This window comes from Arabidopsis thaliana, chromosome 2, assembly GCF_000001735.4.
Source record: "Arabidopsis thaliana chromosome 2, partial sequence".
NCBI lineage: Eukaryota > Viridiplantae > Streptophyta > Magnoliopsida > Brassicales > Brassicaceae > Arabidopsis > Arabidopsis thaliana.
Genome location: NC_003071.7, coordinates 15,211,330 through 15,227,514, shown reverse-complemented (window position 1 = coordinate 15,227,514; position 16,185 = coordinate 15,211,330). Strand labels below are relative to the sequence as shown.

At 34.9% G+C, this 16,185-nt stretch overlaps 4 protein-coding genes and 1 non-coding gene across 6 annotated transcripts; 3 read left to right on the top strand and 2 right to left on the bottom strand.

Annotated features, from left to right (window-relative positions):
- The first annotated feature begins 238 nt into the window (after positions 1-238).
- On the top strand, positions 239-3,018 carry URH1 (uridine-ribohydrolase 1). The gene is made up of 9 exons (NM_129188.4): positions 239-978; positions 1,254-1,369; positions 1,465-1,524; positions 1,661-1,843; positions 1,924-2,028; positions 2,118-2,214; positions 2,306-2,413; positions 2,495-2,630; positions 2,715-3,018. The coding sequence occupies exons 1-9, from the start codon at positions 882-884 to the stop codon at positions 2,821-2,823; spliced, it is 1,011 nt and encodes a 336-aa protein (NP_565843.1). The 5' UTR covers positions 239-881; the 3' UTR covers positions 2,824-3,018.
- Positions 3,019-8,099: 5,081 nt separating this feature from the next.
- On the top strand, positions 8,100-9,475 carry ZPR4. The gene is made up of 2 exons (NR_143764.1): positions 8,100-8,190; positions 8,861-9,475. It is a non-coding gene; the product is annotated as a ZPR4 (LITTLE ZIPPER 4); other RNA (non-coding RNA).
- Positions 9,476-10,901: 1,426 nt separating this feature from the next.
- FACE2 (farnesylated protein-converting enzyme 2) lies at positions 10,902-13,129 on the bottom strand. Of its 2 annotated transcripts, NM_179931.4 has the most exons (8): positions 12,699-13,129; positions 12,331-12,390; positions 12,039-12,245; positions 11,754-11,865; positions 11,580-11,651; positions 11,442-11,504; positions 11,279-11,356; positions 10,902-11,199 (listed from the first exon to the last, which is right to left on the bottom strand). In NM_179931.4, the coding sequence occupies exons 1-8, from the start codon at positions 12,906-12,908 to the stop codon at positions 11,066-11,068; spliced, it is 936 nt and encodes a 311-aa protein (NP_850262.2). In that variant the 5' UTR covers positions 12,909-13,129; the 3' UTR covers positions 10,902-11,065. The 2 variants fall into 2 exon arrangements, with proteins under 2 accessions (NP_850262.2, NP_001325233.1); NM_001336593.1 differs by having other exon boundaries at positions 11,279-11,504.
- Positions 13,130-13,174: 45 nt separating this feature from the next.
- Positions 13,175-14,545, top strand: AT2G36300 (Integral membrane Yip1 family protein). Its single transcript, NM_129187.5, has one exon. It carries the CDS (start codon positions 13,386-13,388, stop codon positions 14,151-14,153), a length of 768 nt encoding a protein of 255 aa, NP_565842.1. The 5' UTR covers positions 13,175-13,385; the 3' UTR covers positions 14,154-14,545.
- Positions 14,546-15,114: 569 nt separating this feature from the next.
- AT2G36295 (uncharacterized protein) lies at positions 15,115-16,001 on the bottom strand. The gene has a single exon (NM_179930.4). It carries the CDS (start codon positions 15,758-15,760, stop codon positions 15,419-15,421), a length of 342 nt encoding a protein of 113 aa, NP_850261.2. The 5' UTR covers positions 15,761-16,001; the 3' UTR covers positions 15,115-15,418.
- Positions 16,002-16,185: the final 184 nt, after the last annotated feature.

Here is a 16,185-nt window from a genome sequence, read left to right as displayed (position 1 = left end):
AAGCAGCATGATGATAGGTTACCTCAATATATTGACTCGAGAAGAAGAAAAATAAAAGAAGCGTAATTGTTGTTAGTACCGATTTTATTTTAGGCCCAATATAATTTGGGCTTTTTATGTTACGTATAAGTAAAATTTAAGTTTTGAATGAAAAAGTGGGTAACGCATGCGTGAACGAAATAAACGTCTAGTCAAAATGCGTCGTTGGTGACATATTCAATCCACAACTGTTGTAGTTGGGAACATGTGACGTAACAGGTTCCTTCCTCCCAATTTCCCAATCTAATAATTGTTTTACATATATTCTAGTTACTGTATTATTCTGTGGGATCCTTAATTTTATTATTTGCTTCACCAAACCGTCTTAATCCCACGAAAGTTACATTTTAATCAAGAAAAAAACACATGAAAATCCTTTTTCACCTTATAAATTATGTCATTATATAAAAAGCCTAGTAATCAATTCCTTATTTCTAAGGAAAATTTGTAGATAATTCAATTTAAGAAAGGGTTTATCGTGAAAGATAATTTTAGCATGATTGGTTAACTTATAAATGTGGCTTAAAATAAGGTTAGATTATTTTTATATATACATCTGTCATCGCAAAAAGAGGGAAAACAAAAAATAAGAAAATTGTGGCTGGACGACTCAGCAATTCGTCGTCTTCTTTCCATATATCTTGTTTATTATTTCATAACTAATCCACTTCGATTCTGCTTTTTATATAAAGTTGAGGTTTTTGAGCTATTTTTTCTCCTAAAGGATTCCGAAAAAAGCTTAGACCTTTTTGATCTGATACGTATCTATAAATCTGGAAAGGAGCTGAGAGTTTCAAGGGGTTTTAATTTCGCTGAGAAAACGTTTAATTATCTTTGTCGAGATGGATTGTGGTATGGAGAATTGTAATGGTGGGATCTCAAACGGTGACGTTTTGGGTAAGCATGAGAAGCTCATTATCGATACAGACCCAGGAATTGGTGAGCTTCTTCTTCCCCTGTTTTGATTACGTCTTTTAGTAAATGGATCTTCAGGCAGAGTAGGATTTAACCTCAGAAAGCTTCCAACTTTGTTTAATTTGAATAGAAATATTTAGATGGTTATCTCTTGAATCTGTTTTTGTGTGCTCATTTACTTGTAAAGTTCAATGCTTTGCTTAATAGAAAGATTCAGGGGAAATTGTTCTTTTTTGTGTGTTGACTTTTTTCCAAATGACTGTTCAATAGGATCAGTTCTAACATTAGTGTATGATTAGATGATAGCATGGCGATATTGATGGCGTTTCAAACACCGGAGCTGGAGATATTAGGATTAACTACTGTGTTTGGTAATGTTTCTACACAAGATGCTACTCGCAACGCTTTACTCTTGGTATGTACAGTACAATGCATCAGTTTACTCTGTCACTACAACTTTTGGAATGCGTCTGTGATCTCTTTCTCTTTGTTCATTTTGCAAAAGAATAGTGTGAGATTGCTGGCTTCCCTGATGTTCCCGTTGCAGAAGGAAGTTCCGAACCTTTAAAGGTACCATCTTTCTCTCCTCTCATAAGGATTGAAACTTTAGTTTATGCCATGAAGATTTTTCAGATCTTTGCTATGAGACAAAAAGCCAAACCGTTGTGACTTTAGCTTGAATTCTGGCTTTGGTGTGTTGATTCAGGGTGGAATTCCGCGTGTTGCTGATTTTGTGCATGGTAAAAACGGACTAGGAGATGTCTCTCTTCCTCCTCCGAGTAGAAAGAAATCTGAGAAAAGTGCAGCTGAGTTTCTAGATGAGAAGGTCGAAGAATATCCGGGTGAAGTCACCATTCTCGCCCTCGGACCTCTAACCAACCTGGCATTAGTAAGAATCATGAATCCCCTCCTTTAATCTTCTTAAAATCCGATTTGTGTACTGACGATGACCGGGTTTTTTCGTTATAGGCCATCAAACGCGATAGTTCATTTGCGAGCAAGGTGAAGAAAATTGTTATTCTTGGTGGAGCTTTCTTTTCTTTGGGAAATGTCAATCCTGCAGCTGAGGCTAATGTAACCCCTCCTTGTAACCTCATCTTAATCTTCTGTTAATGAAAAAGGAAATGCTGGTTTCATTTTGTTGGTCTCTGTTCTATATGCAGATATATGGTGACCCGGAAGCAGCTGATGTTGTTTTCACATCTGGAGCGGATATCACTGTTGTCGGTATAAACATCACAACCCAACTTAAACTATCAGGTGAAGAAGCTTCTCCCCTCATCTCCTTTAGCATTCTGGATATCACAATATAGCCTGCTAAAAGAATGTGTCTGTTTTTGATCTATTTCAGATGATGACCTCTTGGAGCTTGGTAACTGCAAGGGGAAACACTCTAAATTGATAAGCGATATGTGCAAATTTTATAGAGATTGGCACGTCAAATCTGATGGTGTTTACGGTAAGCAAGAATCTGTGATCAATCAAACATGCTTAGAAATTGCAGTTTTGATTCTCAAGAGTTTGTTGTTACTGGTTTCAGGAGTGTACCTCCATGACCCAGTCAGCTTTGTGGCTGTAGTACGGCCTGATTTATTCACATATAAGAAAGGCGTTGTTCGGGTGGAGACTCAAGGGATATGTGTTGGCCACACGCTCATGGATCAAGGCCTCAAGAGGTTTATAACTTGTTTTTCACCAAAAAATAACACTCTTTGAATCTTTAGACCTTTCACTAAGTAATGGTTTGGTTCGGATTGTAGATGGAACGGAAGCAATCCGTGGGTGGGATATTCACCGATATCAGTTGCTTGGACGGTTGACGTAGAAGGAGTTTTGGAATATGTCAAAGCAAAGCTGATGAAGCCATAAAAGATGAGTTTCAGAGCACGTTAGAGTGTGAATATTCATTTAAAATGGCATCATCACATTCATCTCTTCTGGTTCTAACCGGAATCTTATATTCATCTCTGTATTTGATCTGTATAAATGCTATATTCGATTAAAAGAAAAGACTAATGAATGAAAACTATCTTCGTTTTCTCTTATCGATCTTTGTTTCTTTCCTTTAGTCTCTGTTCATGCTGCCACTAGTATATGTCAAGATTAAAGTTCAAATTTTTCTTAGAAAATTATGATGAGAAAAAGGATAGAGTGGGGAACATGGGGAAGAGGGTAGACTAAGGAGGAGAGGATTAAATGAAGATGGTTTATAACACAAGTTGGGCTCTCACTATGCATAATTGTATCTACAGTGAATAATGGTGGATGATGTTGATCATCATCATCATGATGAAGTCGGGGACTAGTACTCATGAGTACTTCTTCTACCTCTTTTTATTTTAACCTTTTATTAATGTTGAATTATTTATTACATCCAAACTATATGCAGTAAATGTGTATGCATGATCCATCAAGGGAGCATACTTTGTCTAGCCAATTTTTGTACTTTTTAAGTTTGGAAATGTAATTCATTGAGGGGAAAAAACCTCTATATAATACAACATCTTCATCTCTAAAACTAGTTCGTTGGCATGTTAACAGTAAACATTGCAATTGGATTTTATCACTGGTGTACTATTAAATGTCCAATTAAATAATTGTGTTGTTGTTGGCTTTTTACTCAATAACTTCTCCTTTTTCTTTGTCGTCCATGACTCAATAACTTCCTTAAATCATGAGGTCAGATTTTTTCTTTTTCTCTTTTACCCCTTTTCACTAATTTTCAGTAAATTAAATGGTATTTAAGATACTCTGAAAAAGTTAAATAAATTGGATAATTGCACTAGTTAGAAAAAGGAAAAAAAGAGAAAGAGAATAAAGAGCTTTGTATAATTAGAGAGGTTTGGTCATCATTGGATGCTACAGAAGAAGGTGTTTATTATGAGACTGGCAGCTACTCCTACTTCTAATTCGTGATTACCTAAGACCCATTTTGTCTCCCTTCTCTTAGCTTTTCATTTATTATTACTCAAGTACTACACGATATTTTGAATTTCTCAATTCAAGTTAGTTAATCAGATCATCATGTAACAAATTCTTACAAAAGTTTACCTAGAGCCAAATGATATGAGGTTAAAGGTTCTATTCACTTCAAAACAGAAGGTTGCAAAGTTCTCAGTTTTAAAGTCTCTAGAAAACTTTATATTAGATGGATGAAATGTGATCCTCATGGAGGATGTTTACAAGGAATTTTGGTACATGAATACATGATAATGATTAGTAAATGAAACATCACTTGGATTTCTAGTTTTTGCTAAACAATCCGCTGCTTTGTTGCCCGTTCTCGGAATCCATTGGACCTTCATGCTTGTATATCTCTGTTGCCATGCATACTCTTATTTCCTGAATCAAATTACTATGGTAAACACGTTTAGTTATAAATTTATTTATTTTTCATTTCTTAAAGATAAATATTATGAAGTTAGTTTATAAGAAACTCTTACAAAGTCAGATGCACATTGGTGATAAGAATTTGTTAAATCGATCTTTCTTATATTCTTGCATTCATTACCTACTAGTTTCCAAACTTGAGTATATTTCATGCAATTTTATTACATCACGCAAAATATTGAACACCATGATCTTCACTTTAACGAGTGAAAAAAAAAAATCTACTTTAACGGTGTGACCACACTCTCGCATGGATTTAACTCTAACATCCCTTGTATGACATTGACCGTCTCCTTCCATCGAACTTGAACCACACTTTTCTCGGCACCTTTCCAGATTCGTGTGGTGGGTTCCGTTTTTGTTAAAGGTTTGTTTATTCAACTACTCTAAAACTTTGGTCATGTACGTTTATAACTGCGTTTTTGCATTTTCTCTCGGTATATATAATCATTTCTAAGTAATCCACTCTTGATAAAACTAGTAATTACAGATTAAACACGTAAGCTTTCAGGAAAATCTTCCAAAAATTCAGGTTCATTCCGGTGAAAAATCATTGTTCATACATTTTGAGTTTGTTATGACGTTCACTACAAAAGAATATTCATTGTAGGACAAATCCATGAAAGATTATGAATTTATGAATCCACATAATATGGAAATAAAGATGGATTTGTTACACCTAATGGTTTATACATATATATTAATATAAAGTAGCGCATGTGCATAAAGATACAATTTTGCACGATAGTGTAACACCCAGAGAGCAAAGTTAACACGATGCTTCCTCTTTATTTCTTTCTTTAACTCATTTTATATAACTTTTTCTACCTTTTCTGAAATTAAATATAACTAACAAAAAATTGTGTAGACAAAACAAAACAAAGTGGAACCCCAAAATGCAGGGCGAAAGCGCAAAGCGCTTGAATAAAAAAATCTGAAGCATAAATAACAAAAAAAATTGATAACTAAAGTATAATTTTGAAATCTTATTTGGTTGAGATTTGTTTAAGAAAACTAAGCCATTGTCCCGAATTTAGGTTTTATTTGAGGGTAATAATTTATGCCTTCGCAAATGTTAGTCTTGATATCGGAACTATATACCAAAAGAAATATATTGTACCATGCAGAATTATATATTAAAATTTTGCATGGCAAGTTCCACAAGGCCATGCAAAAACATGACATGATTTGTTTAACCTAAGTGGGAGTTGCTATGTTTACAACTTACAAGGACTACAAATTCCTGAAACAATTTCTTATATATATAAAAATATCAAATTAAATTGAATCAACAGAAAATGTATATATCACAAATTAAATTTTTAAACAAATTTTTTAAGCATCACATATAAAACTATAGAAAGTGTATAGATGGATTCTCATCATTAATTTGTATTTATATTTTCATATGTGTGGTATGTCTCACCTGCAAAAAGAGCCCGCTATCTCTAAATTAATATACTTCAGACCTATGTATATCATTAGTGCTCCACCCCCACAAAATCTTTATTAAATAATCGTTGTATGTTTTTAAAAATTAGAAGATGTTATGATAATGTTTCCATGCAATGCAAATGGACGCACTTTAGCTTATGGAGACCCAAAACATAAAAAGAAATAAAGTTCTAAAGGGACGAAATGATGACAAATTACAATGATTAAAAGTTGGAAACAGTTTCATACTCACACGATCTAACATACTATAGACCATACACTTTGATGTCCTACACATACAACAAATAAATGTAGCATAAATATTTCATTTATATATGTAATACTTATTTATACCACTATTAATCAAAACTATAGTGATTGTTGAACCCGTTTTTATTTTTATTTCGATAAAACATCAATACCAACCTTTTTTTTATGTCACATAACAATCATCCGACCAAACTGTTAAGGTGACTTGTAAAAGAGAAAGGAAATAGAGCAACCAGTTTAAAAGACAAAAGATAGTTTTAAGGCTAATCATAGTTGTTCACAACCGGAAAAAATTGAAAGATAAAAAACAAATGAAGAGAACCAAACCATTTTGGGGCAAAGAAGTCATTTCAAATTCCCCTAACAATAAGATAGATGACTCACACAAACACCTCCCTACATATTAATTATCATTGCCTTTGATGTAAGCAAGTAGTGCAACCACTATTTATTTTTGCTTCCATTTATTTATTTATTTATAGTTCCATTTCAAGACAAACATCATAATTATGAGTTCGAACTTATGTTTTGAATTTTAAAGTCATTGAATGTTTAGCACAAAAGGCAAAAGAGGAAAATAACACAATCACCGTTCACAAAACATGCATTAATACGATATATCCCGTGAATAAAATAATAAACGCCAAAAAAACCTCACAAGATTTGGTAAAGAAAAAGTAATTATAACGTGAAAGTGCAATAATTTGTATTATTATGCAACCAAACAAGGTCCACGAGGGATGATATATGGTTAATGAAACTAAGTTATATGATGAAAATTGACGAAAGTGCCCATAAAATAAAAACAATCCACCTTGTAAACTATGATGTTTCACGCTGTGGCACACTCATAACCCATGGAGAGTTATAAAAAAATTTCCTTATAGTTTTTTTTGGGGTCCCAAAACTTTCCTCTTCATAATTTCTCTCTTTAATTTTCTTTTTAATTATTTCGATCTTTATCTAAATAAGGGATGATGAAAGGAAAAGAAATAAAGGGTCATGAAGAGAATCGGACACGAACACCTTCTAAAATGTGTTATTATTATGGCTTATGATGAGTATTGTTGACTAAACCAATATTGACCAAACCGGGAAATGAAAGGAGTAAAAGAGAGCAATGAAAATGGTCCAAATAGAAAACTTGAAATTGAATAATGAATCATGATGGTTCGAACCAATCCCCAACCATCATTGCGAATCTTTGGGGGACGACGGCCTATTACCCTCCCCTTCATCATCATCATCATTTTCACTCAATAACTCGTTTCACCTTCTTCTTTAGTTACTTTTTTACCCTTCCCTCACTACAAAATTACCCCTCCCTAAATAAGTACTAATCCAAGCCGGTCTACGTATTAAATTTTGGATGTAGTGTTAGCTAGGGAGAACCGTATTTTACAAACATTATGACTTTTATTTCCGTGAAATGTCGTCTTAATTACTTAGTGTTGTTTTTTTTTCCAACAAAAAATGCATTTTCGGATTTAAAATTCAGTCAGTAATACAATGAAGACACTAATATATTCACATAAATATTAGACCATACATAAATTTGGAGTTGTAAGATTTGGCTCTAGTTGTTCGAAATAGTGTGAATAACATCTATAAACTTGTTGGTCTCATATCAAAACGATAACGTGAATAGATCATTTGGCGGGTCGGGAATGAACGGCTAATATATCATACCAAACCAAAATGTGAAGAGACCTTTAAAATACAAAAAAAATATCTCTTCAGAGAAATTTCGAAAGAGAAGAAATTTTCCCTCTAATTTTCTTCTTTTATCTTTCCTCTCTTCTTTAGATCATCATTCACATGACGCAACACAAATCTTTTTTTTTCTTTCCCTCACAAATCATTATAATTATTAAAAAAAAACAAAAGAAATAAAAGAAAATATTGAGCTGCGAAATCGGCCGCCATCTAAGCATAACACAACACAAAGCATGATTGTTGTGTCAGGAGAGAGAAGCATGTCCCCTTCAAACACTCTCTCTCTAGCTTTTGGAGTTCTATATAAGAGACACTATCTTCATTTTGTTCTCTTTGTCCCTCTACCTTCCTTACATATAACAATCTCTCTTCATTACAACATAAGCTACTTCATTTCGATTCTAACAAGTTTCTTCTTCCCAAAAGGTAACCCTCTCTCTTCTTATGTCTCTCCTCACGTACAAGCAACGTGAATATCATTTACCATAACAACCCAACTATTTTCTTCTTCTTTATAATCAAACTTTAAATTGTTGGAAAAACTTAAAGCTTTATCCTTTTCTTTCAGCCAAAGGCAACCGAATAAACTCTATTTGTTTTTCTTTTTTCATCTACATTTTTTTTTCTGTTTCAAAAACTCTCTTTTTATTTTACGATAAAGATCCTTTGCTCGTACCGGCTCTGTTTTGGTGTTTTGTATTTTGTATTTTTCGTTTTGAAATTCCATCATTATACTTACTCCATCATCATTACTTTATTTTTGTTTTCATTGTTGTGGTGTGGTGGCTTTATCTTTCTTTCTTTTTTATCCTCGCAACCAAAAAGAGCATGATTGTTCCTCCGTTTGATCATTGATTTTTTCTTTAAAGAAAAAATTGACATTTTTGGTAGAAAACGAAATAAATGCAGTCATGATTTTTGCTTAATGTAATTCCTCATTAAACGTGTGAAGCTGCACAACCCATGTGGTGTTGCAATGATTTAACCGCAACTATAATCATAACTTAGAGAGCTTTAATAATCTCCCTTCTTCTACTTCTTCTTCTTTTTTCTTTGTCATCTACCATAATTTAACTCTCTTTTTTTGATTAAACAGAACCAAGTTTTGTCGAGATGGAGAGGCTAAACTCGAAGCTGTACTTGCAAAACTGTTATATAATAAAGGAGAACGAGAGGTTGAGGAAGAAAGCTCAGATTCTGAACCAAGAGAATCAACAACTTCTCTTCGAACTCAAACAAAAGCTCTCGAAAACCAAGAACTCTAGTGGATCAAATCAAGGAAACAACAACAACAACAACAACCTCTCTTCATCAAGCTCTGCTTCTGGATAATCCTGATGCAACAAAACTCTTTAGGACAAGACTTGGATTCGGATAATTAGGAGAACCCATCATTTTTATTTTTTATTTTATTGGTGTAATGTAAGAAAAATTAGCTAAGTAATAGTGGTTAGTGGTAGTATTATTAATTATGGAGTAGTTTTTATATTTTTGTTGGGTTCTTCTAATTAAATTACTACAAAAAGGACAGAGTGTTGTATGCTCTCTGGCCTATCTTCTGAGGGATATTTTACTTTTGTTTCCATTTATATGTTAATTAGATTTTCTATTTTGCCTTTTCATGTGGGGTTTGGTTGTTTAGGACATGGTGGATTCTGGGACTACATTGTACCTTCTGCTCTTCTCTTAAACAACCAGTATCTTTAAATTATTTATTTATCTCTTTTATTATTGGGTTCTACATTTTCCTTTATCTTTTATAAATTTCATGGTCTTGAAATAACAAATTGTGAACAATAAGATTGGAAAATGTGACTTTTATTATTCAGTTATGTTAGTTAAGAGTTTTCTAATCTCGACCAGATTTATTTTCAAGGTACCATGTAATTGATATTAACAAATTTGTAAAGTGGTTGTTTTCTTTTAATTATTGAAATTTATATATGGATAAAGTAGTGATAAGGTCCATAAGGATATCAGAAGATACGAAAAAGTGTTTAGGAGAACATAGGTTTACCACCAATTTTAAATCACGTGATCAAAGTTGTATCCTATTGACTGTATCATATTAAAACGTCATTTATTACCTCCTTTACAAAAAAACAAATATTTCTTAATGAAATTTTGTGGTGTATTTTGCGATGATAAATTTAAAATGTAAGGTAAATAAATATTTTGAATTTTACTCACTTATTTATAATATAAATAAATAAACGTAAATTAACATAATTTTGCAAATTTTTAGTATTAGTGAAAATTTAGTTGATTTTTCTTTTTGTATTAGTTCCCTTTTTTTAACGGTTTGTATTAGTTCAAATACCAGCAATATTTATGCTCTCTATTATAAAAGCTCAACTTACAACTATAAAATAAGAATAGGATTTATGAATAGATCATAATAGTATTGGTCTTCATCTTTTTAAAACTATCCACATAAACAATAGTAATGAATCTCACTAGATAGTAGTAGTGTATAGTTTGGGTAAAATACATTTTAGAGTAGATTACTGCATATTGGTTTTGTCGAGGATGATTTTCCGGTTCAACAAATTCTGTTATATGCAAGCATAATCAACCACATCTTCTTTATGAAGAGATCCTCTCCCGTTAAATCACCGTTTACTTCACACAAACACAATATATGTGTAGTGTACAGATAATTTATTGACCATAAATTCAACTATCCAAGCTTCAAATTTCGTAGGAATATGACATAGTAATCAAGTGGTGGTGAGAAAATTACTGAGAGACCTACGAATCCTAGAAACATAATTTTCGTAACTCCTAAGTGAAAATCATCATCATAAACTCAGACTTTGAAAGTCAACTTTGAAATATAATTTTCAGAAAATTATATCCGTTTGATGATTACCCCCAAAATCTCTTTGGATGATCATCAAGCAAGACATCATCTTCTGAATCTCTGATGTAAGATTATGGACCTATGTTCAATTTCTAATCATTGTTTCTCTATTTTTATATATAAATCAAATGAATTTTGGCGTGTTGACATTGGACAATATAGTTTAGGTTAGACTTGGGGATGTAGATCATCCTTCTTCCTGTCCCTCCTAGGATAGCAAGAGAATCATTAGGGATAATACCGGAAAAAAATGGACAATTAGCCAACACTAATTTTGGAGACTTGAACCAATTATTATTATTATTATATATTTACAAGGAAAAAACTACATAAACTATCAAGAAACATTAGCTTGCAGTAAAAGACCATAATTCCAATATTGTGTCAAAAAATAGATTCTAAGACATGATGATATATAAAAAAAAACTTGGAGAAGTGTCAATTCCACAAACAATAGCCAAGCCAACACGGACAATCGTTGGTACTATCGTTGTACATGAGAGGCTTTGTTAAAGGAAAGAGAAGTAAGACGAACCCAACCACACCGCCTAAGAACGCTGCACTCACCAAACCTGAGAGAAGAACCATAACCATGTTTAGCTTATTCTTTTGCATTTGCATTTGTTAACAACCTTGAACTTTATGTCTTACCTTTTCCATTTGCGTATAGCACAGGCAATCCCATGTAGTTGCAAAATATATGAGCAAACAAAGGAGCAGCAAGATGTCCTGTAAAATTTACACAATGCAGGAGACAATCATCCATTAGAAAGGCTTTTACATGTATAAGATATATAAATGCCTGGAATGTTACCGGTTCTGATGAAGAGAAACGATGCATATGCACCAAAAATGACTGTGTAGCCAAGCTGAAGACCTGATCAACGGACAAGTGAAGCTCAGGACTGATCAACAAACAATATTATTATGATTATGGATGGCAAAGACATACCAACAATAAGTGAAGCCCGGAGATAGCTGCGGTTATGCCTGATGTACATCTCTCTAAAATGGTTTAAGTGAGCTACACAAAACATATAAAAGTCAGACAAATCCAGTAATTTTCTTTTCACTCGAGTTGTAAACTGTTATTCACAGAGAGAGAGAGAGAGAGAAAGAAACAAACCCAAGCTAAAGAGAACTGGGCACAGAAAGATGGCAGTGTTAATCCTAAACCCAGCACACAGAAGCAAAGGTATCATACATGATCGGAAAACCAGCTCCTCAGTTACTGGTGCCTGCAAATCATAAGAAACGCCAGCTCTAACAGATTATAACTTGTTCGATTTAGAACTTACTTATACACCAAACTGATGCATATAGTCCTCAGACAATTAGCAAGCAATGCCTTATGCAATTTCAATAAAGAATTGACAAGATAAGCACACAGAGATGGCAAACATATGATTACCACGATAAAATTGCGCCAAACGGAAACATTAGAAGCACTTGTCAATACCGAAGCAGGGATTGTTTGGAAAAAGCTTCTGATGTAATTAAAGGAACTACATCCTCCGCCATTTTCCTTCCATGATTCCAGGAGAGTAAACAACTTCAACACCAAAGACCCAGCATAAACGAGCGAGGTCAATAGAAGAGGATACACCACTCCTTGCCACTGTTCCATATCACAAAACATAACCATTTTAATATGAATAGTGTACAATAAGCTACGAGTAAACAAATTGAGACAAAGAACTTACCAGATGATCTTTCCTTATGCCATAAACTCCAAGTATATAAGAGGCCTCCCAGCTTTTTATCTAACATTACTCAAGCAAAAAAGGAAGACAAGTTTCAGAGATTCCTGTAACTAGCGTTGAATTGTACCAAACACAACATAGTCACCAATATTTGAGTGTTACATTCTTAGAGACAAATTGTGTGAACCTACAACAACTAGTAAAAGCTAATTCAACTCTCAACAAAGTTACAAATACATCAAATTTCTTTACTTTTAGTTTAACTTTCATCAAAACACCAAATGCATCTAGATTTGGACCTAATTTGGTTACAGATCAACGGAGAATGAACTTCAAATCGAGAAATGGCGGTACTCAAAGAAGCTTACCGGAAGTATAAAAGCTGTGAAGACGAGAGATGCTACAGTACAAATGGCCGCGCAGATGAATCGCCGAATCATGAATTCGGTGTAAGAAGAAGCCGACGGGAGACGGAGTATCACGGTGGGAACGTAAAGGATCAAAACGTAGAATAGTGCCATCGCGACGCAGGTAGCCACCGCCAACGACATCGAGATACTCTCGCCATCGGTGGCCATAATCGTTGAGGAAGCTCCGGCGAAGAAATATACCGGCTAATAAGTGTCGAAGTCACCGCTGGTTAAATCTTAGTCCGGCGGTCTTCTAATCTTTAACCAATTACATCGTGCCACGTTATAGACTAAAACGGATGACTACTGGGCCGAACAGACCCATTGGGCCAATTTCGTTTATAAAAGAGGGTATAACGGTAATATCATCAGAAGATATACGTCACCATGCCAGTTTCGAAGAAGCCTATTGGTTATATTTCGTCATTAACTAGACGGAATGACGAAACTACCCTCAGATGCCTTCTTCTAAAGTTGTCTCTTCACTGTCAAGAAGAAGAAGAGAACAAAAAAAAGAAAGGAATTTTCTCTGAAACGTCACGAACGTGTGAATTGGGTTAAAAAATTCATCTCATTGATCCAAACTTGAAACCCTAATTTCGAATCTCTTTGCTGATTTGGTGAGATCTCAATTTCGGAAAGAAGATGACGAAGGATTTCGCAGTTCCACCTGTAGTTTTCCCCTCCGGTGGATCTTCAGGCGGTGCTAATGTCCAGCAACGAAGATTCCCAGCGACACCGTTTCAACCGCCGCGTCCCTCTTCTTCCGCAATCCCTTTCATGTCATTCGACATTGGATCCGCAGCCGCGTCTTCCGCTACACCTGCCGGACCATTCGGCGGGACAATCGCTTCCTCTTCTTCTTTTGGTGGAGGTTCAGCTTCGTTTGAAGATGAGGAGCCATTACTCGACGAGCTCGGTATCCATCCAGATCAAATCTGGAAGAAGACTAGATCGATTCTCAATCCTTTTCGGATTAACCAAGCTGTTCACAAAGATTCAGATCTATCTGGTCCGATCTTTCTGTACCTTGCGCTTTGCTTATTTCAGTTGTTAGCTGGTAAGATCCAGTTCGGTGTCATACTTGGATGGATCGTCGTCTCCTCTATCTTTCTATACGTCGTCTTTAACATGCTTGCTGGTAGAAATGGGAACCTTAATCTCCATACGTGTACGAGCTTGGTCGGATACTGTTTGCTTCCGGTGGTGGTTTTATCGGCGGTGTCATTGTTCGTTCCCCAGGGAGCAGGGCCGGTTCGGTTTGTGCTTGCGGCTTTGTTTGTGTTGTGGTCCACTAGAGCCTGCTCTACATTGGTGGTATCTCTTGCTGATGGTGGAGAAGAGCACCGTGGCTTGATCGCGTACGCTTGTTTCTTGATCTATACTCTCTTCTCTCTTCTTGTTATATTTTGATTCCATATTGATAGATCGTGAATCACTTCCGATGCTGTGTTAGCAAGTAGCAAAAAAAGGCTGCAATATAAGTTCTTTGATGTGAGGTTGAATTGGGTGGGAATAGCACGGTGTGTAAAGGCTTTTTTGGATAAATTTAGAAAGGTGTTTAAGAAATTTGATTCAATGTTTGTATCTGTCACTTGATCTTTAAGGTTCTTACTTAAGAATTATTTATACAATTTGGTCGATATGTCTTTTGACATAGTTTGTTCCTGGACATTAGATTTGTGAGAGTATTGGAATTGATGTTGCGGATGATATGCTTCTGTACTAATGCAGAAGAGGTTTATATGCTTCCTATTTCATGTTTATTTTGCTATTTACTTTCCCGGTGTGAGGCTATGAAGATGTGCTGACTTCTTGCTTGGATTATACTTAAAGGTCCCAAGTTTTAGGAATGATTGGCATTAGATTTGCTTAAAGTATGGCTCCATGTAGGTAGAGTAGAATTTTGAGTTGGTTTTAGAGCTGTTGGAAACTTAGGCATAGTCTAATGAAAGAGTGATTAGTATTTAGTGGTTTGCTCGGTGTTGGTATGTTCCCTGATTAGGTGGCATAGATAAGTAGGGACATGGGATCTTGGCTTCAGGTTCGTCTTCTACTGTCAATCCCAGAACTGCACTTACTTTTCCTGATAGTATTTGCTGTGTCACGGAAATTAGAGAGAGATTTATCCGCAATTCATACTCTCTTAGATGGAATTTGTTTTAATGTGTCGAGAAGAATCAGCTATGTCCAATTGAGTGAGCATAGTATTTGTCAGCTTTACCTTCTCCTAAAACATTCAGTAGAACTGGTGTTAGAAATGATCTCTATATTTTCGTGTTGCAACACTCGTTCCGAGGGAACCATTTTTGTGTTCCACCTTTTCTTTAGAATCCAAATTGACTCAAAGGGGAGTAGGCAATTGTTTTAAACATACAATGTAAAGATGTAAAATTTCTGATATATCTGGTGGATGTACTTAAGACATACCCTACAATTTCGATCCTTGGACTCAATTGAAACCAAACTTTTAGGCGGCTTGGTCTCTCCCTTACCAGGATCTTGTCAAAGGAAACCATATATACTCATACTCACCTAGTTCTTCCATGATATCCAGATAGTGATAAACCATCTGATTAAACACTCGTAACACTTGCATATATTGACAAGATTATCTCTCAAGTGTCTATAAGATACGTATTTGTGTTTCAAGGTAAAATTGTAAGATATACATCTGATTAAGTATTCTTACTCTCAATTCTTTGATTATCAACATAGAGAACCCCTCTAGACCAAACCAAATCACTCCAACCTCTTGATGTTGCCGGTACGGCATTAGAGATTTCGGCAGCTGGTAATAGACAGTTGGCCAGTAAAACGCTACCTGTTCTCGCCGGTAATCTCTGGCAATCATACGGTGGAGATGTGGCCGTATCACTGACGGCCTCCAGGTTTATCTCGAACAGATCATCTTCGCCGTCTTCTTCACTACTTCCCTCGCCATCGTGTTCAGGTTCGTTTGCTTCTTGTTTCTCCTCTTCTTCTGTTCCACGGTTAACCAAACCAACACAACGTGTCATTGTTGATTTTGAAATAATTTCCGGTTTAAGAGTCCTTGTGGTTTTAAACTTGATTATGTGGTTAATACGTATATATAAAGGTGATTAAAGTAGAAGGTGGGTTAGTAGAACGGTCCTCAACGAATATACAACTATCTTTGTTGGGAATTTTTGGGTCTTCCAAAAGATTTTTTTTATACAAAGAAGAAAGTAAATTCCAAAAGAAATTTGTTATAGACTCGTGACTTGAGATCGAGAATAATAATAACTTGAGTACATTAAATGTGTACGGTGCAACAGTCACTGTTTAGATCTAACTATATTAATAGCTACTTCCGAATAATATATGTTTAGGACTTAGGAGCAAATGATAACTTCTCTTATTGTTTCTCAGTTCGTTGCCACAAACATGTAGTCACCAAAACGAGTCTATTTTTACTTGTGAC

What these genes read in the sequence shown, in the direction of transcription:
- FACE2 (NM_179931.4), bottom strand. Translation starts at nt 12,908, where the DNA reads ATGGCCACCGATGGCGAGAGTATCTCGATGTCGTTGGCGGTGGCTACC. An exon ending in CCGGGCTTCACTTATTGTTG is followed by an intron (nt 11,505 to 11,579) that starts GTATGTCTTTGC and finishes TCCGTTGATCAG; the next exon opens with GTCTTCAGCTTGGCTACACA. An exon ending in GCTATACGCAAATGGAAAAG is followed by an intron (nt 11,200 to 11,278) that starts GTAAGACATAAA and finishes TTCTTCTCTCAG; the next exon opens with GTTTGGTGAGTGCAGCGTTC.
- URH1 (NM_129188.4), top strand. Translation starts at nt 882, where the DNA reads ATGGATTGTGGTATGGAGAATTGTAATGGTGGGATCTCAAACGGTGAC. An exon ending in CTCGCAACGCTTTACTCTTG is followed by an intron (nt 1,370 to 1,464) that starts GTATGTACAGTA and finishes GCAAAAGAATAG; the next exon opens with TGTGAGATTGCTGGCTTCCC. An exon ending in AACCCAACTTAAACTATCAG is followed by an intron (nt 2,215 to 2,305) that starts GTGAAGAAGCTT and finishes GATCTATTTCAG; the next exon opens with ATGATGACCTCTTGGAGCTT.
- AT2G36300 (NM_129187.5), top strand. Translation starts at nt 13,386, where the DNA reads ATGACGAAGGATTTCGCAGTTCCACCTGTAGTTTTCCCCTCCGGTGGA.
- AT2G36295 (NM_179930.4), bottom strand. Translation starts at nt 15,760, where the DNA reads ATGACACGTTGTGTTGGTTTGGTTAACCGTGGAACAGAAGAAGAGGAG.